The 24794-nt window shown below is 31.4% G+C and overlaps 1 protein-coding gene across 3 annotated transcripts in view; it reads left to right on the forward strand.

The window, feature by feature from the left end:
• The window catches only part of LOC143256081 (E3 ubiquitin-protein ligase RNF38-like), a 113015-nt gene extending 88520 nt beyond the window's left edge, over nucleotides 1-24495 (forward strand). For 2 of the 3 annotated variants that reach the window (XM_076512756.1, XM_076512755.1), the window contains exons 6-12: nucleotides 861-1080; nucleotides 1551-1934; nucleotides 2887-3057; nucleotides 3875-3993; nucleotides 5272-5414; nucleotides 7271-7431; nucleotides 7760-24495. In XM_076512756.1, coding sequence (XP_076368871.1) covers nucleotides 861-1080; nucleotides 1551-1934; nucleotides 2887-3057; nucleotides 3875-3993; nucleotides 5272-5414; nucleotides 7271-7431; nucleotides 7760-7822 — 1261 coding nt within the window. In that variant the 3' untranslated portion in view covers nucleotides 7823-24495. Of the gene's footprint in view, nucleotides 1-860; nucleotides 1081-1550; nucleotides 1935-2886; nucleotides 3058-3874; nucleotides 3994-5271; nucleotides 5415-7270; nucleotides 7432-7759 lie in introns of those variants that run through there. The other variant, XM_076512757.1, reaches the window with a different exon arrangement.
• The last annotated feature ends 299 nt before the right edge of the window (nucleotides 24496-24794 follow it).

The following is a 24794-nucleotide window of genomic DNA, read 5'->3' on the forward strand; positions in this document are numbered from 1 at the left end:
TGTGATGTCATTTTTAATTGTGAAGATGTCCATGAACATAAAAAAAGAAAAACAGGTTGAGAATCATTAATCTATGCAATCATTAGGAACGAAAGCATTATTCGGTCATTATGTTTCAAACTGTGATTGATGATCGGACTTCACAGTGGCTCATGACTATTGAATGTTTTTTTAAAGTTATTTTATAACATTTATATTTTAGGTTTCACCAAATTCTACTGAAGTATCATTATTGTATTTTTGGAGTAATGACAGTCAAGGGAAAGTTAGTTATTTAAACTAAATATGTTAACTGTTGTTTTTTGATATGCAATTAGTAAACAAAAACAAATTCTTTTATGGGTTTCTGAGTATAAAATAAGTTTTACAACTTTTTATTAAACCTGTTATTCTAAATCTGTGACTGTTCTAAAGTGAATAACATCTCCAGCATTTGATGATTACATAGAAGTAAACTGGAATCATCAGTGTAAGTCTGGGTCATAAAAGTTGTTGATGTTAAAGTGTGTTATGAAATAAGTGTATTGATAATTCATGCTCTGAGTTTTTTAAGATGGAAACAGTAATTTTGTAGTTAATTAATTAATTCCATATCAAATTATTTTTTAATCAAGCAGCTTAAAACCATAGTATTTTTTGTAAGTCTTTAAAAGTAGTGGATGTATAGGAATGATGTTAATAATGGACTGTTATATCTTAAATGTTAGTGAGCAGCTTTGATGCAGTATTTGTAATCAGTTGTACTATGAGAATTGATACATAGGAATGAAATAAGTGAAAATACTTATTAAACAAGAAACCCAGACAAGATGTATGTTTTTATAACTAAACTGTATCATCTCTCTCTCTCTCTTTAATAGCCCTAACACACGAAAGAGTAGGTTTCAAGAAAGACCAACTAACAGTTTTAATAGTCATTCAGCTGAATACAGGTCATTTCAGTCTCCATCTGCTTCATCACAGTCTGGACAACACCACCATCCGCAGGTGGGACTCCTTCCTCACCCAGGCCTCCCTCCATCAGGTTCACCACCACAGGGACAGCAACCACACCAAAATTATATGTTTGATATATCTCAGGTCTGAATGGAAGTTTTTTATTTTATTATTTGCTTGTGAAGTTGCATGAATTTTTGGTTACCAGTGAAACAAATCTTATTTATATATGTTGTAATAGGAAATAATTTGAGGATTTGATTGTTGTTAAACATTTTTATAATTTTTATCGATTCATCAAATAAATTTTATTACTGTGTTTAGAGACCTCTTGACTCTGAAATGAGGTAGTTTTAGTGTATAATCTAATTTAATAGTTACATTGGTTGACATCTTCAACCTGGAAACAATCAACCTAGAAAACCTGACTGCACTATTGACTTTTCTAAATTTATTTAAGTAGTCAGTAAAACTCTCAAGGCTTAGATATCTAACTTTTAATTTTTTTTATCAGTCAAAAACTTCAGAATGAATTTCTGCTCAATTATCAGGTGCTAAAAAAATTTATATGCAAAATAAAAGCTTAAACTTTGTTTTCACTCAAATATTTACAGGGTCAGGGTTCAGTGGCTGCAGGATTTTCTACTCAAGTACCAGTCTGTAATAGAAATTCAAATGGGAACAGTCATATTCAACTATTTTCTCCACCTTTTTTCCCTGGCGGAAATACAGGCCATCCTGCTCCACCTATTTCTACCAGCCATCACCAAATGGATCCAACAGGGTTTTCTTGTAACTGTTTTAATCAAGGTCACCAGTTAATGCATGCCACCCATCCACCTCCTCCTCCTCAGTCCACAGTGCAGCAGTATCATCACCCTCTGTTCCTCCATTCTCCCACAGCCCATTCTACTCCTTGTATACAACCGCAAGCCAACCCTATGCCATCACCTGTTAGCCAACGTCAACAGTATCAAGGATCTCAAGCCATGCCTCAGGTATTTAAAAAAACCCAAAAACACAACCAGTGTGTACTTTTAGCGGTTAATTTCTTAAACATTTAAGTGGATGTTGCGAGTAACTTTTGCACATTGAAAGCATCTGTTTACATTTATGCTTTGGCTGAAAACTGATCCAAACCATGGTACTATCCACAGAATTAAGAAAAAAATTAAAGTTTTATAAGGTATGTTGGTAACCATTAAGAAATCATGAAAATATATTTGTCATAAATTCATAAAACATTGTGAGTTTAATGAGTTAATATAAATTGTGTGTTCATCCTATTATTGAATGTTTCTAGTTGTGTGCTTATTTATGAGCCTTTCTCATAAGTCGTAAGTACATTGTGCATATTTAGCAGTTTCTCACTGCTTGAGACTTGTACATTTATTCATAGCTGTTTAACATGAAAAGTTTTTTCTATGCTTGAATTTAAGATTTGTATATCTTAAGGCACAGTATAGCATTAACAATGATGGAAGCTTTGTGACCAGTAATATAACTTATTGCTGTTATAAGCTAGGCTGACTACAATCACTGTGATTTGGTACTAGCAATATAAAATGCAACTCAGTTAGCAAACTGTATTTCTGCAAATGAAGAACTTTTACTTTATTATCAAAATTAAGGCATGAGAAAACCAGAAATTTTCCTTGAAGGTATCCTTGAAAAATTAATTAATATAGCAATTTTGTAAATTTGTGACAACTTACATTGCTCATCAGGCGTTACTTTTGGAAGCAGTAACTTGAGCATAAATAAACCAAGGTGCAGGACTTTCAGTACTACTGTTTTGTCATTAGCTTATATACTTTACATACCAACAGCTTGTTGTTCTGTGTTATTACAAATTATTCTTTCAATCGTATTGGTTGAAATATTTGTTAACCAACAACAGATTTACTGAAATTTTCAGGATGTATTAATTAAATTATGTTTTCCTCATAGGTTCAAGACAGTGAGTTAGATTTAGTGATGGAACCTCGTCTTTCGCCTTACCCAAGTCTCTCTCCACCATTAGGCCACCATGGATCTTCTCTAACAGCATCTCCACCTCTAACCCACCTCCTGCAGGACCAGGCACAGGGTTACCAGCCCCAGCCCGACTTTCTCTGTTTGGTGAGAGCTGTTAGTTGAAGTACAACACGACTTTATGTGGTATTTACTGTAAAAGAGTGAATTGACCAAACACCTACACGTAGAAGGACATGATAGAGAATATGTAAGACACACTAAACATTGTGTGTGTGTGTATATATCATCCATGAAGAGCTCTTATCAACATCTCAGTTCTTGTTCACTGTTTTCTCAACCATGAGAAAGTCATTATACCCACTGATTAACTTATATGTTCAAGACCAGTTTCTAAGGAAGATGTTGAAGACAGTGTTTGTGATTAATCAGTCATAGTATAAAAATATAGATAACTTGTTACAGTATGTACTGATGTTAAACTGAAGCAAAAATATATTTTATTTATGTAGGGCTTATTTGATAGTGCTTAAAAGTAGTAGATGAGAAATCGAGAGATAAGATAAAATTTCATTATATAAAGTGTGAAATATATACATGCTCTGGTTTATAATTAAGTAGATCTCTAAGATTTTATGTAAAATTTACTGCTGTGTTCTGACTGAATTGTTAAATATTTTCTCTCAAGTTAGGTTATGAATTTCCTTGCTTGAAATTAAAAGGCTTTATTATAAAGCACTTTCCTCAGCAATAAAAATGATTAAGCCTTTTATGTTATGTTCCCTTTTAAAATTTTCACGTGAAACATCTAACATGTGCTTGTCCGTAAATTAGGTCAGTTGAAGATAATTTCAATATGCTGTTGATATTAGTAGTGCACAATATTGTATAAAGTGTACAAACTAATTACCTAAAGTACAGTGATGAATGTAACCTTGTTTTATTTTTATTTTACACATGTTAGGGATCATATTCACATGGTCGGAGGTTAAATCAGAACCGACGTGCCAACAACAGGCGATGGAGAAGTACAGTGATTGCAACACCACCGTCGCCTCATTCTGGCTTCATTCTTCATTTTCTGTAAGAAAAATAAAGTTTAGAATAATATGTCATTGACCTAGATTTACCAATGTCCCAATTTTTTTGTATAACATTTTAAAAATAACATCATCCAAGGAAATGATCAATATTAGACTTTAGTTCCTTTCCAGTGGAAAAACATTGTGATTTGTTAATTGAAAATACTTATGTTGTAAAAGCTACATAGATTTGTTAACTTAAATGTCCAATAAAATTATGTTGTTGAACTGTGGTCTAACAGGTAAGGAATTGTATCATTTGATAACTTTAGTTTCTTCTGGGTATCGTGTATAAATTATTATCTGGTAACAAAGTTTAATAATTTTTTAACACCAGAGGGTTATCAAGGCCTCATTCACAGTGAGTATTTCAGAAGTAGTGTGGTTGACATGTTATTCTGTATTGGTTTTTGCTTTCATTTATATATTTTTTACTTTTTGAAATTAAAAACAGAAAATTGTATGAAAGCATTGTTATTGTTAGTCCAATCATAATTTAGTTGGTTATCACAAGTAATATAATAATAATTAACTGTTGTTTTCCCAGGTTTGTTTATAGCTAAAAATTTCTGGCACAGATCATGATTGAACAATAAATTTGTTATAGTTGTCTACATCAGGAGACATCTAACCAGACTTACTAACACAATAACACTGTGGTAGAATATTAATAATTTAGTAGCTTTTATTAGTACTTATAATCACTCTGCTAATGTGATAAATTTATGGTATAAGTCATACATTGATGGTACAATTCACGTATTAATTACTTGCTTAGTTTGTGTAATAAAAAAACCCAACTAGTAACACTCATTCTGATTTCTTGTCTACTTTTGGGACATTAACACATTTAATTGCAATTTTTGTTATTCATTCACTGAACAGTTGGAATATTTGAAAACTACTAATTGGATACACCAGTTTCATTTAGTTGGCTGTTTTCATGACATTTATTTAAATATAATTTCAATTAGTGGGTAGTTAGGATATTAAAAGAAAACCCATCAATAATTGGAAACTAGTTCATTCTTTTTGTGACATTAATTGATTTAATTGTAATTTAAATTATTACATTATTTTACATGGCACTAATTGATGCTTAAAAGTAACCCATTATGTTGTTTAACCGAGTGAACCACGCGGCTCTGGAAAATCAGGTTATATGCAAGAATGACAGAGTGTGTCTGAATTAGTGTTTAAATTTGATTTTTATTTTATTTGAGTAAGAAGTATAAACTCAACAGGTTAATGTTTTTGTTTTTTTAAAATCCTTCGACAGAGCAATGCTTTCCAATCCTTTAGTGCCAGCTTTTGCTCCAGATATCACAAATCCTGAATCTCCAGAAGCAGAAAATTATGAGGCCTTGCTCAATTTGGCTGAAAGATTAGGTGAAGCTAAGCCTAAAGGCCTTCCTAAATGTGGTAGGTTTTTGTGTGTTTAGCTCTTGGTATGCCTGGTAGATCTATCAGCTGTGTAACCACTTGATAATGCTGTTGGGTTCGTAATCAAGAAATAATTCTATAATTCAATCACTTGTAAATAGAAGTTTGCATCTTTTAATAATTAAATGTTAACCAAAAAAATATATTTGTTGTTTAGGAGCAAGTGTTCCATATGTGACTTTAATAGGCTTCTGAACAGTTATTTCTAAGCATATTTACAAAAAAAATAAGTGATCTAATGACATCATTCAGTAGGTGATCCAAAGTATGTCTGTGTTTTCTTGTACACAACATATTAAAGATGGTTTTTGTTCCACTGTTAAACACTAACAGATCATTTTTTAATTTGTAAATATAGGCCACAAAGATAGGGATACTTAATAACAAATAAAGAGAGTCAATAATATAGAAACTCAAATATTTATGGATAATTTAGAAAAGTTATTTTGAAATTTTGTGAGTCGTATGAGTGGAACTAGTTGTTAATCAGTGTAGAACCAAACACTAACATTGAATATGGCAAAGGGTTTATTGTTGAATGAATGTGTTGTTTTTTATAAGTAGTTCATCTTGTATTGACTTGTTTACTTCTGTTTTTTATTTAGTAGTTCATCTTGTATTGACTTGTTAACTTCTGTTGTTTTTATTAAGTAGTTCATCTTGTATTGACTTGTTTACTTCTGTTTTTTATTTAGTAGTTCATCTTGTATTGACTTGTTTACTTCTGTTGTTTTTATTAAGTAGTTCATCTTGTATTGACTTGTTAACTTCTGTTGTTTTTATTAAGTAGTTCATCTTGTATTGACTTGTTAAGTTCTGTTGTTTTTTATTAAGTAGTTCATCTTGTATTGACTTGTTAAGTTCTGTTGTTTTTTATTAAGTAGTTCATCTTGTATTGACTTGTTAAGTTCTGTTGTTTTTTATTAAGTAGTTCATCTTGTATTGACTTGCTTTCTTCTGTTTTTTTTAAGTAGTTCATCTTGTATTGACTTGTTAACTTCTGTTGTTTTTATTAAGTAGTTCATCTTGTATTGACTTGTTAAGTTCTGTTGTTTTTATTAAGTAGTTCATCTTGTATTGACTTGTTAAGTTCTGTTGTTTTTATTAAGTAGTTCATCTTGTATTGACTTGTTAAGTTCTGTTGTTTTTTATTAAGTAGTTCATCTTGTATTGACTTGCTTTCTTCTGTTTTTTATTAAGTAGTTCATCTTGTATTGACTTGTTTACTTCTGTTTTTTATTTAGTAGTTCATCTTGTATTGACTTGTTTACTTCTGTTGTTTTTTATTAAGTAGTTCATCTTGTATTGACTTGTTAACTTCTGTTGTTTTTATTAAGTAGTTCATCTTGTATTGACTTGTTAAGTTCTGTTGTTTTTTATTAAGTAGTTCATCTTGTATTGACTTGTTAAGTTCTGTTGTTTTTTATTAAGTAGTTCATCTTGTATTGACTTGTTAAGTTCTGTTGTTTTTTATTAAGTAGTTCATCTTGTATTGACTTGCTTTCTTCTGTTGTTTTTTTTATTAAGTAGTTCATCTTGTATTGACTTGTTTAGTTTTTTTAGTTTCATCTTGTATTGACTTGTAGTTCATCTTGTATTGACTTGTTAACTTCTGTTGTTTTTATTAAGTAGTTCATCTTGTATTGACTTGTTAACTTCTGTTGTTTTATTAAGTAGTTCATCTTGTATTGACTTGTTGTTCTTTGTTTTTTATTAAGTAGTTCATCTTGTATTGACTTGTTTACTGTTTTTTTCATCTTGTATTGACTTGCTTTCTTCTGTTGTTTTTTTTATTAAGTAGTTCATCTCATATTGATTTTTGTACTTCTGTTCAGAAATTGAACAGCTTCCTTCGTATCGTTTTGACTCTGACAAACATGAGACTGATCAAACTTCCTGTGTTGTCTGCATGTGTGATTTTGAAGCAAGACAGATTCTCCGTGTCTTACCCTGCAGTCATGAGTTCCATGCTCGTTGTGTCGACAAGTGGCTGAAGGTAAGTTTCTTACGGTTGCTTAGTTACATAAACATTTTTTTATTATGTCTGTTGCATCTAAACAGATGCTATATTTTTTTATTTTTAAAAATTTGTTTGCTTTGATCAGTTTAAATATGAAATAACTAAAGTTTTTATTTTATAATAGTTATTTAGTTACAATACCTGTTGTTTTTTTTCTTTTTAACTTGCAATAAAGCTACTGAGGCAACATAAGTTAATAATAAAGATTAAGGTAACAACTAATGAAACAGTTTATTATGGTATTATGCTTGCTTCTCTTTGTAATCAAACTTCTCAAGATGGTTACTTTCATTTTTATTCATAGTCCAATCGAACATGTCCAATTTGCCGTGGTGATGCTGCCCTTTCCAGCCAACAAACTGAGTGAACTTTTAACATTTGGAGGAGGTGACACCTGAGTATTTTGTAACTGGGATGTTTTACCTCACTAGAATGTTTTTCATGGCTTTGGAAAAGTGGACTTCCTACCATCTGTGCCATCTGGTGGTTACAAACAGAAAAAGCACAAAACTAATTTCATATCATGTTATAATTAGTAATACCTGTAACTAGTAGGTTCCGATAAATAGTTAGCCATATTATGTACATGTGAAAGTTTTTTTATATTGTCTCATGTGAATTCAGGAAATTCAATATGGATAATATTGATTAATGCTCCAGTTAAATCCTGCCTGTCCATTGTGTTTGTACATTAATGTAAGATGGACTCTTTCAACAGGATTGTGTGTGATGTGATTGTGGATAGATAAGTGTATCCTTGTAAGCAGCTTGGCTGGGATTTACCTTACAATACAAAATGTTTTGTTTAGAGTGCCTCTTGATTAACAGCAGCTGTTAGTTATATATCCTTAGTGTTATCTTTTCATGTGCAATGTTGAGTGCCTGAGAACAACTGAAATAGCAGTGTATGAATTCCATAGAAGCCAAAAAAATAGTGCTGAAAATTGGGTTATCTTTTATCTGTTTTAAGGTGAAAGAAAATTTTTTTTATTTCCCTAGTGAATGAAAAAAAACCAAAAAAACCCTTCCACAATGACTTGTTGGTAAGTCCTGGATGTTATGACTGTAAAAATTGAGTTTTAATACATGTGGTGGGCAGAGCACAGATAGCCCATTGTGAACTGTTTTGCTTAACAACAAAGAAAAAGTTATTTATATCTGGAAGATGTTTTGTGTATTGAAATTACTAATTTTCCTTAAACTTTGATGTGTTTTTCCTTGTTCTATGTTTTGTAGAAATAAGGGTTCATATGCTAATTCATGAACTTAAGTATAATTCTCATAAAAAATGCATGGATTAGAGACAAACCAAAATCTACTGGCATTTGTAGGTATTAATGTTTTATAGGATTGGAGCTATTATAGATATAATATTGTTAGTAAAGTTTTATGTTTCCTTAATTTTAAACTAATGTAAAATTAATAATTGGTCAGAATACATTCTTTAAACAAGTACCTTAAGAGTGTATTAACTACCATATTAGATCTGCAAAATTTCCATTCCTGATAAAAAGGTTTAACTTTTTTCACATATTTGTCACTGTCTCTTTTGAATGAGAAACTAGGTTTGATTTATTAAACACTTAGCATTATATTACTATGGTATGTAAAGGGATATATGAGCAAAATTTCAAAATCTTACTGAACCGTGAAGGATTTACTATTGGAATTAGTTGTTTATAGCGGCAAATTGAAATTGTTGTCTTACATCTGGCTTCATATTAAGGCTTCTTGTGCAATTTGGTATGTACAGGCCAGTATGCAGTTTGAAACAATGTGGGTGTGTGTAATTTGTGAGATCATAAGCACAATTAGCATGCTAATGCAATGGTGGTCTGGGGGCATATGTAGGTTTCAACCCAAAATATGGTAATACTTTATCAAAAGAATGTAGGTTATGTACAAAAATGGTGAATACCAAAAGCAGCTTCTGTGTAACTATGTAAGCATAATTTTTTACATCACAAAATAGGGATTTTGGTTGTACCACCCGTTGCATACATGTGTTATATATGTTTTTGTTTTGTTTTTTTGCTGGACGTAAATAAAAAAATCTAAAGAATTATTTTCCATGGATGCAGTCAATGTAATGATCTGATACTTTGTGGGTTATACCTGTTCTAATAAGGGAATTGTATTGTTTGTTGCTTTGATGAATATATTTTAGAAAATGTATCTTGGGACTTGAAATACAGTTGATTCTGTTTTGTAGATATAACTAACACTTTCTATCTAAGTTCTTTGTTGTTGTTAAGGATCGTGTAACATCTTCAGAGGCATAGCCAAAGGTGGTTGGGCAGATAATTTCACACACAACTAATGGTCAAATGTAAATTTCTGAATGAACACTCTTTTAATACAGCAAGTTTTGTCAGAACTAGAGAAATACAATCGAATATCTATGAAAGGCTCAAACGCCTGTTCGTTCTTGCCAGGACATCTATAACACAGTTTGGTTCAACTTTAATATCATGGTGAATGTATAATTAGGCCAGGCCATTCAATCGATCTTCAGTGGTGGTATTTCTCAAATACATTTTGAGTCTTCTGAGAGTTGAAAACGAACGCTCCACTGAGCTCATTGACATAGGCAGTGTGGCAAATACTTTCAACAGTCTAGAAATGACAGGGAACATTTCTGCATTGCATATGCATCTATGACATTTTTTGATCTGTTGTTTGCAAGTGATTTGCACCAAACCCTAAGTTCACCTGCTGCAGCTAGTGAAGTGCTGTCAATGTCAGCTTTGTATATATTGACCAACTCTTTAATTTGGTCACATTGTTGTGCTGTAGATCCTGATGGTAGTAGATACATGAAGTTTGTAAGGAGAGTTTTGTGACTGGACAGACGGTCACATATTTGTGAAAGAAAGCGATCAACAAATGGTACAAATACAACAATACGAAAGTACTCCTCAGGGCTAGTGGTTTGTGGGTTAGCATGGTACATCTGTCTTTTAGCCTGCTTTGGCATTATGATGTCAATTTGAAGCTCATTACACAGAGTTTGAGACTCAAAGAAAATGTTGTTAAATTCATTCACAGTATTATTTCTGAGTGAACGGATTAAATCTTCCACTATTTCTGCGTAATGCATCGCAGCACCTAAATCAACGTTCTGTTGCTGCAGTAAGTTGCACAAAGGTAAACTAAAGGAAAACAATTTATCAATGGTAAGTAGAGTGATGATGAATTCTGGCTGTGTTAGAGAATACAACAATTAGTTGGCTGACGTGGCAGAATCTGTCTTGCCAACCTGATATGGTCTCAAGGGCATCTGCAACTGCATGGATTAATTCTGGAAAGGCAATGACTGAGTCATGCCTCTCAACCCACTGGGTGGGGCAGAGACCTTTCAAACTTTTTTTTTTTAGATTCAGGTGCTTGATTCTCCACCAAAAGAATCAAAATGTGCTTTCATTTGGGTGTATTGAGAAAGTTTTCAATGATAGAAATTACTCCCATGCAATTTCACACAGGAACTTCTTTACAAGCATCAGAAATTGCCAAGTTTAGGGAATGGGCACTGCAGTGCAAGTGGGAATTTATCAGTTATGTGTCTCTGGACACCATTGAATTTCCCACTCACAGAGGCAGCACCATCATACCCTTGTCCTCACAGGTAAGCCATGTCAGTACCACATTTTGTCAGATTGGTTATGATAACATCAGCCAAGTTTGTGCCTGTCACATTATAAACAGGTATAAATTGCAAAAAATCTTCTCTCATTGTTACAGAGTTGTCATTGGCATGCAAATATCTAACACACAGCAAAAATTGTTCAATGCCTGAAATATCTGTTGTTTCATCAGCTACTATTGAAAAACACTTTGCAGCATTAACCCTGTTGACCAAAGCATCAAGAACATGAGTATTACAGGCATTGATGATTTCATTTTGAATTTCAGGACTCAGATATGTAGCATTCCTCTTTGTACTCTTAAGGCTTGTTGAAAGCTTGACATCACCCTTTGCCTTGTAGCACAAAATTGCCTGAAAATTCCCATCATTATTGATGGGCTCCTCATCAGTTTCACCAACAAACATTGGGCTAGAATCATATTTTCCCCTCAAAGCTAAACCTTGTCTCCCACACAGCAATACAGTATCAATAATAGGCATTAAATATTGCTGGTTCTGTTCAGTTTCTTGCTTGTAAATTGCATCAAGATGAACTTGTGTTTATGACCTGTGAAAAATTGTTAGCTTTTTCTTTGCTGTCTTGGTGGTACTGTTTCGATTCATGTGCCTTGAAGTCTTCTTCCAGTTTGTGTATGGAAATTTCACTAGTTGTCCCAATTTCTGGCTTCCAACACCAGCACCATCAGGAGCAAAAAGACAGCAGTACTTGCAGAAAGCACCCTTTGCATGTTGACTGTAGAGTAGCCATCTCCACTGTGAAAGCCAACGATGCTGAAAACGCAGCTTTCTTGGACCACACTGGTGGAAAACATAATCACTCCCTGGCTTCCAGGCATTCTCAAGGAGGCATTTTTTGGTTTCAGTGTTTATCTAAAAGAGACAGAAAGACATAGTTCTAATTAAGTTATTTCACACATAGGAAAGTTTGTTATGAGAGTACAATAACTTCGAAGAGAAAGGCTTAGAGCTGTACTTCACAGAGCAGGCCTAACATCCTGTGGCTGTAGGCCTACAATCACTAGCAGCAATGAATATTCAGTCCAAAACTCATCAGAGTGTTTGCATGATTTTTAATACAAAATTAATTTAATGACAGTTGACTTACCTGTTTACCAATGCTGACATCATCAGAAATGTAATTTCCAATGTCCCAGACTGGACTTGAGGTGGTAGTGGCAGCACTGGTAGAAGGCCACAGTGATGACTTTGACAATTCTGATTTAATCTGATTTAATCTGCAGCAAATTGATCAGGTTTTTTCTCATGAAGGGGTTTAAAGAACCCATGCAGTGTCTCTTGCTTTTTCAGGCTTGACATAGTGAATAATTGTTTATCACAACTTCTGTTTGTCAACGTCACATTCACAGTACCATTGGGACCATCAACAGCATGGCTTCACACCTGTGGCGCTTACATCAAGCACTCAAACTAAAAAACAAAAAAAAACAACCAATGGCCAGTTCTGGCTACACCTCTGAACATCTTGGGTTGCTGTTTCAGTTGTCTTTTGCACCACAAAGAAATATGAGTTTGAAACCTGTTAAGTATTACTGATTCTAATATCAGTTTAAGTGGAGATGAAGTCAGATATTGAAGAAACAGTTGCAACTTTTGTTACTGAGTTATGTATTTCATTTGAATGGTGAACAAATATCTAGTTGTGGGTATTGTGCTCTTCCATTGGACTTTTATCTTCGTGATTGATTGATAATTTGTTTTTGTTTTACTAGAAGATGAGTAATTAAAGCCATTATTAGTAGTTATTTTAGAATTTATTTTGAATAATGCCTTGTGGTTTTAGCATAGCTCAGTTGTTACGATAATAGACTTTGTTACAAAAGACTTCACTTGGTTGTTACACTTATTTTTAAGAATGTTACTTAATTGGTGATAAATTTAAGTTTATTTTGAAAAATGTCACTTTGTTATAAGACAATTAAACTCTATTCTGAGGAAGGTCACTTGGTTTTTTTGCACAGTTGCACTTTTGTGTTGAACATTAGCTAGTGATAAATGTCATTGTTGTGACACAGGTCTCATTCTGAGAAATGCTACTATGTATACTTTTGTCTAATAAATATTGTGTAGTTGATGATATACTAACACTGTGAAGTATGGTACAGTTAGATTTCATTAATATGTCCATGATGTTTGAAAAACATGTAGGCTCAAGAAGTCTTAGTAGAAATTAATAAAAACTTAATAACTTGAGCACTTTTGAAAGGTTAAACTTTCAAAAGTTCTCAGGTTATAGGTTTTTATTCACTTCATTAGTATAGCCATTGTATGATAATTTCTGGAAACAAAAACTGTTACTATGCTGTTTTTAGTACCATTGGAATAAGACCTTGAGTTTTGAATACCCAAAACCCATGTTGTTGGGAATTTTTATATGTAAATTCACTAAGTAGCCAATTCCACATGAGATTTTCAAGATTTGGTGTGGATTTTAAAAATGAAGTGTGAATGTAACATCCAGTCTAGATGGTACTTAGCATACTTATAAACTATCGTAAGTTCTTTCTGAAAATGTGATCAATTACGAATTGCTTGGACCTCCTTGATGATGGCTTGAGTAAACTTTGCTAATTTATTGTACTGAGTTGAATGAAAATAACTTTTCTGTACATGTTTTTGTGCAAAGTTTTGCTCTTTGGTAATTCTAAGTAACACAAAAATATGTATTTGATACAACACTGCTTTTTTTTATCTTTAATAATTATATGCTTAAGATACAGCCATTGTATAATATTAATTGCAGTGTTATTGTAGTGTGGTTAAATATCACATTTTAAAGTGAACAAAAGAACGTAATAATTTCTAATCCTTTATTTTGCTGTCTGGTTCTTTGCAAGAAAGTTTCTCTAGTTACATTATACTTTGAATTGAACCATGGCCATCTTGCATACTGTTAAAAAATGAAATTCACTTGGAAGGTTGATTGTTTTTTTTTTGCTTTTGTTTTTTAATGAACCTAAAAAGCCTGAATTTGTACAAGACCATCCTCCTTTTGAGGTAGTTTAACCAAAAAACAAAACCAGATTATGAAAAGCTAGGACTAGTCCTCTGGTACTTAACATTTGTCAGAATTGTTCTTCTGGACTTCTGCAGATTTATTAAGAAGACAAAGTATTTCCCACTACATACAGCATTTTTTCTTCTGTAAGCTCTTTTTTATTTTCCTCTTGTAATCCCACACGTGGGCTAAAATTCTTTTTTCTACACATTTCTAGACATTTGTTTATAATTACATTCAAAATTTATAATTTTTAGGCTTATCAAGGTGAAATATTTTGGATTTAGTGTTTTCAAGAAAAAATATGAAAATAAAACAAAGTTTGCTCATAAAAATTTCCCAAAGTTATTTTTTTTAGCAAATATTGAAAATGTGATTGAAATTCCGGTTCTAACAATACCAGATGCAACTTAGTATCATTTTTTGTTTCAGAAAGGTCCTGTTTTGGAGATTCAACAACCTGCTCTGTTCTGATGATTGTCATTTGGTTTTGACACAGTAACACTTTTTATGAGGATTGTTAATTTCTTGGTTCTAAAGTAAAACTTTATTTTGAGAAATAATAATAAATTAAGTTTGGATAGAAACATACCTTTTTTAAAATTGTAATTTTCTGTTAATCATAATTATTTTAGTTCAAATAAATGTTTTTTTTTAAGTTCATAAAGTTTATTACTTAACTTCTTAATGTTGAGACTAGGAATTTCTTAGAAGTGAATGATGCCAATCAGAGTACTTTGTGTGTTTCTACTCATTAGCACATGAAATATTCATGAAATACTTGGAATTTTTCTAAGCATAATTAAGAGATAGAAATTGTCAATATATAAATAGTTCAGAAATTGTTTTATTTTTGTTTGGGTATGCCCTTTATAGTTTATTGACTTGCTATAGGACTACTTGTAACAAATGATAAAATGGTAGACTTCGCTTTGGAGTGGGATATTTTCAGATCTGTTTAAAATATGTTTTTGGAATTTATTAAATTATAAACAATAAAATTTTAGTTTGGTTTTAATTTATTTTTTAATGGTCTCTTCATCATTCCTATTCAGTTGATTTTTTTATATGGCAGTTGGAATAAACATTGCAAAATATTCTTATACAAATACATTTGGAAGTTTGTGTAAGACAAAGCTACCACAACTTTTATTAACACCTAGTCTGTGAGTCAGCAAGACCAAATCTAGGGGAGCAGGTGGGTAACAGAGGGCTGCCATGGTTTTTATTATTGAAGTTGGGATAAAAGAATGCACTTCAGTGAGGGGGCTTTGATCTGGTAACCTAAAATAAATTGCACTTCTCAAAGAACTCCCTTCTCAGTAGTGGTTTGTCATGACAATGCGAGGGATTGGAAAGACTGTGTTCCTTCTACACAAAATATTAAAAATATTCTTTGTGTTCAGGCAGTACCACACTGAACCACTTTGTAGAGTATTCATTGGCCATGTCTACCAATTGATTCTGTAAAACGTGCAGAGAAAACTTAGAGAGCCAAGTGACTAGATCTTGTATTGCCCATGATATGGGATCACTTCCATGTTTTGCATGATATTTTGTATTGGAGTATAGTTTGTTTTTTGTACTTTCTAATAACCTGGAAATAAGTACAAATTTGGCCACTGTGTTGGGCAGTTCAGATTCCAGACATTACAAGGAGTTGAAATTTCTGTTCTATATTTAAAAATAAGAGAGTGCCAGAAAACTTCAATTGGGAATAAACCAGCCAAGCACATCTCCCTGATATGCAGACTGGGTGCTAATTGAAGCAGTAGTGGTATTGTTTAATTCTGATGATTCAATCCAGACTTTAATTAAATAACTATCAAACTGTTTATGAGGCCATTTGATCCTTAACTCGTTATGATGAAAATTCTCACTGGTGATAGGAATATTGCATTCTGAGACATATACTTGTTGGGTTCTGAACAGTCTCAGTAGTATCAAAGCAATTGAGAATAAGCTGACCCCTGCTTGATGTTAGGTATACAAAGAAAATCAGTAGTAATGGTGTTACCACATTTAGGACAACACTAACAATATGCTAAAAGAGGCTATCTTGTAACACTGGATGGGGTTTATCTACAGTTGAAATCAAATGTTTTTAAGTCTATAACTATAACCTGTATTTTTTTCTTTTCAGAGATATAACATTTAAAGATAAGTAGTTACCTGTAAATTTGTATGCACGTTTTATGAGAAGGATCCAACTGCTAAGTATATATTTAAAAAAAAACATATTGCAGTAAAAATTGGTAAATCGTCAAGTGTTGCATAGCATGACAATGAATTTGAGATATTGTGATGATTGTTAACATAATGCATGGATTGAATCAAATGTATCCTGTAAAACCTGTCTTCTTTAATATTTATTAACTTTTTCTTTGTTTTTTCATAATATATTTTAATTTTAAAATAACCTTGAGTTGAAGCATCTGCACTAGTTACCCTTAAAAGCGTAGGAGTTATGTATGCTCATAGAACTCAGAACATGTGAAAGGTAAGGTTTTTTAAAGATTTTAATGAACTAACTTCTTCTATGATTCTATATAATTTCTTTGAATAATGTACATTTAGTGATATGACTATACTTTTAATAATTTTGGAATTTGATATTAATGGAGTAAAGACATGTTTCTAAAAATCTTGTTATACATTACTACAGTAAAGGTACATTTTTAACAATCTCACTTTCAACTCTTGATGTCCTTCCACACTGTTTCAAATTATTTAATTGATGGTCACTTGCTGCTGAAGTGTCTTATGGGATAAAACTGTAAGGTCACATGTCAAAGTAGGAAGTGCTTATAACTCTAGAAATGGTTCTTCATATCATATCTCTAAGACATCACAATCTGTGTTTTTAAATACAATTTCATTGTTACTATGAATGTTGGTCTCTCCTCACATTCAGTGCAGTAGTGTTTAACCTTTTCAACACCAATGACTGGTTTATTGCCTACTAAATTTTAACCAACTACTAATGTACCAGTACAATGAAAAATGATTACAATATGCATGTGAATAGCTTTTTGAGATATTTCATGAATCAGCAAGGTGGTTGCAATGGACCAGTACTGATTGAAAAAGCTGTAACAGAGGAGATAGGGAATTTTTGCATGAATTATTTGTACTATATCTTGTTCACAATACAAAAAGCACTAAAATTCATTTTAATTATCATTCCTGTGGATTAGATAAACTACTACTGTATTAAAAATAATGCTGCTTTATAATTTTAATGATCAATGCAGTTGTAACAGTGTGAGCACATGATTTCTTTGAGTTAGGCTTAAAACAACTTTGTAACTTTACTGTTAGGTCTATGACATGAATCAACAGAATTTTACAATGGATGTTGCCAAATGCAGGATGTCCTTGTTAAATGTACTTTTTGTGACTTAATGTTTTTGTGTAAGGTTAGTTGGCTGGTTTGGCATTTTATGGTGCAAAGCAGTGACGCTTTATGTGCATGGAAACGTATTTCAACAGAGAACACTGAGCATACCTCATTGGCATGCTAAAGGGACCGCTTAGTTAGATAAGTTATAGATTTCCTTATGAGAAAGTTAAAAATAAGCATTCCAGAGAAGGTTTTTCAAGATAATTTAAGTTGGTTGAAAATGTAAGTACATCTTGCCTCTAAAAGGTCACCAGCTGCCACTGTTCATCACTTTTCAGTCTGTAACATTGACACTAGTAGCAAACTGTGCCTGTTAGAAGCTTCAGTTTAAGATTTAAACATATATTGAATATATATTGACTCAACTTAACTTGGCACTTTTAAATCTTAATGAGCATTTAAAGTTCTTTTTCATGTTTTCATTAAGAGTGTTTTTTGTTAGTTCATCTAGATTATAAGTTTCTTTTAAATTTAGTTATCAGTTAGCAATTATATCGGTACATATCTATAAACAGAATAAAATACTTAAGAATTGTTATTACACAGAGTTAAAAGACGTTCACACAACAGAAATAGGGTGGAGAGAATATTTGTTTATTTTGGTCAAGGTATGAAGTCTGTATTTCATCAATATATATGTATACACACACACACAAGCTGAATACTCAACATACAATGAGAAATAATTTAGATATTTCTTTTCAAAATTATATTTAAATAAATGTTTTATAAAGACATTTTCTGAAAATTAATCATAATTTGGTAACAGTATGTATAAAGAATGACTATCCTATTTCAGGTAGTTCAAAAAATATTTTTGTGTATTTGTACATCTTTAAGTATTGCTTCATTAGCACTTTGAATTCTGTACATTTTCAATTTATGTTTAGATGTTCATGATAAATCATCATAGCTTGAAACATGTGAACTAAACTTATCAAAGACATATTCCTATGTGGTTAACTGTATGACTGCAAATTATTAGTTGTAATAATAAAATATTTGTTTTGGCTTTAAGCTGCTGAGTTGAAAAAGTAAGCTTTAATTTAGGCATTTTCAAAATTAAAATGTATTTTGGGTAAAACATGGATTGTTATGGAGTTGTGGTCGAGGGTTCTAGTTGGACAAACTTTGTTGTTGTTGTTGTGTCAGAGTACCACCTTGATAAGCAAGCAAACATAACGGGGAACTTTGATCAATGATTATGATTTTTATGCATCAGCAATACCAAGTGTGGATTGATCTTATATCCAATTTGATTTTATTATTCATCAATATCTCTACCAGCCTACCCTGAAATCTAATTAGGTGCCCAGAGTAGTGCATCATCTGTTTCGTATATACGTATAGCTGGAAAAAATTAAAACGGATAATCTTGCTCGTGATACCAGAAAGTGCTGTTGGTTTGCGTCAGTTGCTTGTTGATCAGTACCACAACAGCCAAGACATCGGCGTGATGGGGTGGGTGGCTTTTCATCTTTATATAATTGATATAAGTACTTTCTAAATATTATCATACTGCAATCGGAAAATGCTTATTTTATGTACAAATTTAAGAAAGACGTTTACTGCTATTAATCTAAATTGAAGTTTTTGTTGGTAACTGTTTGCACAGTTACATCAGATTTTACTTTCTAAAATGTGTAAGAAATATATTATGATGTTTAATTTTGACTGGTGTCCTTCGGTATCTATTTATGTAAAGAAACTGTTAGGTTCATGAATTTTTATGTCCCTATTCATGGGTTAAAGGTCAAAGTTAAAAGGTCACTTTTACATAGAAAATGTTCCCTAACCTATGGACATGATATTTCAGTACAGAGTATTGGTAAAACATACACAACTGATACTACATACAAATTTATAAATATAGTTAACTAAAACAAAATTGTTCATCACATCATCAGTCGACTCTGGGTCCTGCAAGCCAAGTGTATGTACAAAAGTGGAAGTGTGCGGTAGTTTAATACTACATATTGGCTGCCACTTACAGGGAACGTTTGAAAAGGACTCTGTGGGCTGGGATTTGATTTTAAGTCTCAAAAGAAGTCTGATGCATTGACTGGGATTTCCTCAGTGAATACCATTAATTAGTAAATTATTTTAATGTTTTTCAAATGTAGCTAGGTTGATTCAAGTTTGTTATCAGTTAAGTAAATGTTGAATGCTTGTGTTGTATTTCTTTTTCTTGTATATGGTTCATAACATTATTTTAGTATGATTTAGTATTTATTTATACAAAACAGTGTTACAAATAAAAGGTGTATTTAGGCGATCGTAAATACTCTACTGATCATGATATTTGATCACCATACTATACAAGATTTACTTGTGTCATACTTGAATGATTGAGTACCAGTAGCATGACTTTAAATTCAATTTTGTGTGCACTGAAAACAAGTCAAATTGAGATGTTTTTAAAACTCTTCAGCGTGTTCAACAAGAAGTCAATAAAAGGAAAAGTCTAAAATGCTTTCTAGTTACCTCTTCATATTTTTTTTTTTAAATTTTCAATTCTTGATCATAATGATTAATAACTGTAATTTTTAAAAAAATATTAATATAATATTTTGTTCAGTTGAACCAAGAGAAAAGTAATTTTTGATTAATTTTATGTATTCTGTTTCAGTTAATTTGAAATATACTGTTCATTGTTATTGTAATCTCAGATATTTCAGCATGATATTTAGATATAAGTGACTCTGATGTTTGTTTGTGACCCTTGAAGAACTTTAACTGTTTCAAATATTTTCACAGCATGAAAAATTTTTTCTAAGCTAGTGACATTAAATTAAAAGTTAAATCTATGCTCTGTTTTGTAAGGCACAAAGGACCAGTGCTTTCAATCTCCAGTTTTAAGTGGCACAAGCACATGAGAATTGTAACACATTACTCATGGATGGGATAGCTGCAGGTTAACCCACAACCCTTTGCTGGTTAGATTTGAACATTTAGGTGAAGTACATTTATCAAGGATGAATCAGTATAACAACTGAACTCTTACTATTCCACTATGACTATAAAGCACAAAGCCAATCTGTTTCAAGCTGGCAAAGTATGAATATTATTAATTGTACATATCATAAGATGTTGGTATTAGGCCTATTATATATATTTTTAACCTTATATTTTCTGTCTAGTCCCACAGGGAATTTCAAGGAAAAGAATGTCATTTTTAGGAATATAATAGGTCTGATATTAATGTTTCAAATATTCTTAAAATATCAGCAGATATTTCATAAGGATATCCTGTTGTTTTGGATTCTGATGACAACACATGAACCAAACACCCTCTATACTTTTATCGCATAAGCCTGGGGCTGATTGTGGAGTAGTGGTTATCATTTTTGAAACAAATGTATAGTTTGTCAGTTTAATATTGTGGGATGGACATGCACAGATAGCTGTTGTATGAATAACTGAGAAAAAAAACAAACTCTCAGGCAAAACATAAGCACCAAATTATCAGAATTGACAATGTTTGTCAGTAGTTATCAGGCATGATACACAATACAACTGTATTGGTATTTGTATCTGGTAATTGTTTTTCTGATGTGTTCCCTCACTTGTCTGTGTACTCAAAATGTATTTACTAGATATAAATATTTATTAACAGAAATGAACACTTACAAAAATTTCTAGTATAGTTATATTTGTGTAGACATAAATAGTATAATTCCAGTTTAAAACTGTTGTGCAAATTTAAAACATAGGAACCTGAAAGAAGATAATACACTTTAAAACAGTGAGTTTAACTAACATTTCTTTCATGAAGTTAGGACTAAACAAGGGTGTTGTATAATCCATGTTTTAATCACTTGTGGTTAGGGAAAGTTCATTGTAATAGCTTTACTCTTTCAGTTTTTCCAGTGTTAGAGGTACAGGAACTTTCATGTGGTTAATAATAATTCAGATGGTTATGTTGCAAAGGATTTTTAAGAATAGGAGTGTTGTCTGAAAGGAAAGTAATATGCAAGTTCAATTAGCAAACACTTTGTAATATCTAGGAGGGTTAATTTTTAAGGCATAAAAATTGTTGACTCCCTCAGCTTTCTGCAGTAAACTTTTTTTTTAATGTAAAGGAGAAAAGATGAGGTTAAGGTTTAGTTTTATTTCATGATGTAAAGTTTTGGATATATGTTGAAACAAAGTAATCAAATATGTTATATTAACATGCAATATTTTCCTAAGATTAATCCCAGCCAAGCTCAGCCCACCAGTGTATGATGAAATGTTGGTGTTATATATATACGTGCAGTGCTTTGTTGCACTCATGTTAAGTTTTGTTGAGTAGTCTATCATTTGATTATTGAAGAATTAGTGTTAAGTGTTAGGGTTAATTACATCTGAGTGAAACATAGATGTTATGTTCCATTATTGTGGGTAGAGGTTTGTTATTGCATATTTTCTCCACAGATAATCCCCTATATTTTGTTGATGTTTTTTTCAGTTCATGCATTTGTGCACTTATTTTGCATATGTGTTTGTGTGTCACAGAAATGGAGAAAATGTCAGAATGGTTATTTTGATCGGTATGAGAATAAGTGATTAAGAAAATAGTAGGACAGAAACACTATAAATGTGAAAACCAAGTTTTCATGATCTTTCTAACATGAGCCAAGGATAGATATAAATATATATATTTGTTGTGCTACTGTAATCATCAGATACAATGTGCATTGATGTCATATAATTCCTGAAAGGTGATCAGCTTTTTTGTTATTTTATGTTCAGTGAAGTTAACATACAATTCTGTGGTACAAATTCCAACCTGACATTTGAGGCTCAATATTCAAAAGTACGGCTTCTGTCTTGATAAATTAGGAGATAATAATTGTGCAGTTATTGTTGGCATTTTATTTTCTAAGTATCTCCTACCAGCATATACCCAAAGAAACCACATCACTCACTTATAAATCATAGTTCTATTATATTTCCTTCTTGTAAACTGAAATGATAAATATTGGATACAGCATTGTGTGTCATATTTGTAGAGTTCATAAAATTAAGAATACATATCAAACTGTTTCATGGCTGTCCATTAGGATATATTTAAAGCTGATCCCTCTGGATGTGGTTTGTCTATACCCAACATTTTAATGTAGGTTACAAATTTTTTTTCTACTGTCTAATTACAATGCTTTGATAAGCTTATTAAGTCTTGTTAAACAAAATATAGTTATGCTCAGTTCACATGTATAAATTGCTATTTAAGAAAATACATCTTATGAACTTGCAATAGGATTACAGCTTGCAGCAATAAATTGGGAAGAGATTACAGCAATGTTTAAACCCAAAATAAACAAATTGTTTCAGTTTCATTTTGCAGAATTTTATTGTGATGAAACTGTTATTGGTTGTGTCCAAGTAATATAATACTTTACTGAAATTTTTTATTATTATTTGTTATTAAAAGTGTCATGTCCTGGTTATTATAGTAAGAATAACAGTGATTTTTGTGTTTGGCTACTATTCATGGAAAATTATTTAAAAGACAAAAATTGTGAATGTCTGTAATTTCTTGAGCAGACTTTTTCTTTGGAATAAAAATGTCCACAGACTTTTTTTTTACCATCATGCTTCAAAATTATTTGTAAGTTAAATTTTCATGAATCTTTTAACTTGCAGTATGTTTTTTATTTCAAGTTATGATAAATTATAAACTGGAAAGATTGAGCTTCCTTATAACCCTGTCATGTAGTTATTGTCAGTTGGAAGGATTAAACTTATTTATAACCTTATCATATGAACTGTAATAAGGCAGCAGTTTTAATAACTGTTTAGGGCATGTAATAAAAACTTCCAATTTTTGTAAAAAAGGAAAGAAAAAAAAAGCCATACCAGCAATATTCTCTGTTGCTGTGATGCGATTTTCTATTTGTGTTGTTGGGTTTGCTATATGCAGATAAGAAACGTTTTGTTTTTTTAAAATTCTCCAGAGTAATTTCTCAGTACATAAATAAAGTTGGTAGGTATTTTCATAGAAAATATATTAACAGTAGGGCATATTTTTAACTAATAATTAAAATTTATCTTTGAAGAAGAGTGCATAATTAGAAGAGATGTGCTCTTGTGGACAAAAAATAATTAATTACCTTTCTAATGTGCACATTCCGCAAATAAAACTCAAAACATTAGAAGTATAAACACAATGAGATAGTTTTCTGAATCTCATGTTTTGTTGCACTTAGTAAGTGTATATCATTTTGATTCCTAATCACTTTTGTTTTTACAAGATTAGTTTATTACTTTCAATTGAAAAACCATCTTGAATTATTATCCAATGTAGTGTTGATGTTAATACAAAAATGTGGATATACATGACTTGGGATATTAAAAATTTTAATAGGAGTTAGCTTTTATAAGCATAAAGAATCCAAGGCTACCTCCTATACTCATATTTTTTACTTTTATGAAAGACTATCTCGTATAAAATTTATAAAGAATGCTTGAAATTAATTCTGCCTTTACAAATTAGGAAACTATTTTAATAACCTAAATTTCATGATTTCTTTTTATTGTCATTATTTAAATAAGATTATTTTTGTGGATAATTCTCCTTTATAGAAATGTTTTTTTGTTTTAAATAAAATTTCAGATTTAGAGAACATATTGCTTTCAGTTATGCAGGAAGGAAATATGTATAAACAGGTTCGTATTTGTTTAATATTCTCCAACTGTTATAACCAAATACCTATTTCAAGACTGTCCTCATACCTTAATTTGAAAAGTAGCTCTTCCACTTCAAGAGCTTACTAGTGAAATCTTTCAAAGACTGCATAACTGTATACCTCAGAATAGTTTTGCCAAATGTATTATCAGTTTTAATATTTTCCACTTTCCAAAAGAATAACTCTTTATCCTGTGTACAGGTTCTTTTAGCCAATATGTTTTTGATGAAGCTGAACTGTAACCTTGGTCATTATTGATTGTCAAATGCAAAATAGATTTCAATAAATGACTTACAGTAATAAACCAACAGGCTCTTCTTGTTTTTGTTCAGAGTATATTGGATTTATATTTATCATGCACCTGGAAGAAACTTCATGCAAGTACTAATCCTTTGCATTTGAATTTCTAGGAATTACTTATCTTTACCTGCATGTAAAATATTACTGACTAAATGTTTTTTTTTGTATTTAAGTGTAAATAGATGTTTGAAAATTCAATTCTGCACAGAAGTTTGACATCTTTAGAATAAAAAATTGGTTTCAAACATTTGAATCTTTAGAGTAACTGTGCACAAGTACTAGAACAAAAGGATATTTTGTTAT

The sequence above is a fragment of the Tachypleus tridentatus genome, chromosome 7 (genome assembly GCF_004210375.1).
Source record: "Tachypleus tridentatus isolate NWPU-2018 chromosome 7, ASM421037v1, whole genome shotgun sequence".
NCBI classification, from domain to species: domain Eukaryota; kingdom Metazoa; phylum Arthropoda; class Merostomata; order Xiphosura; family Limulidae; genus Tachypleus; species Tachypleus tridentatus.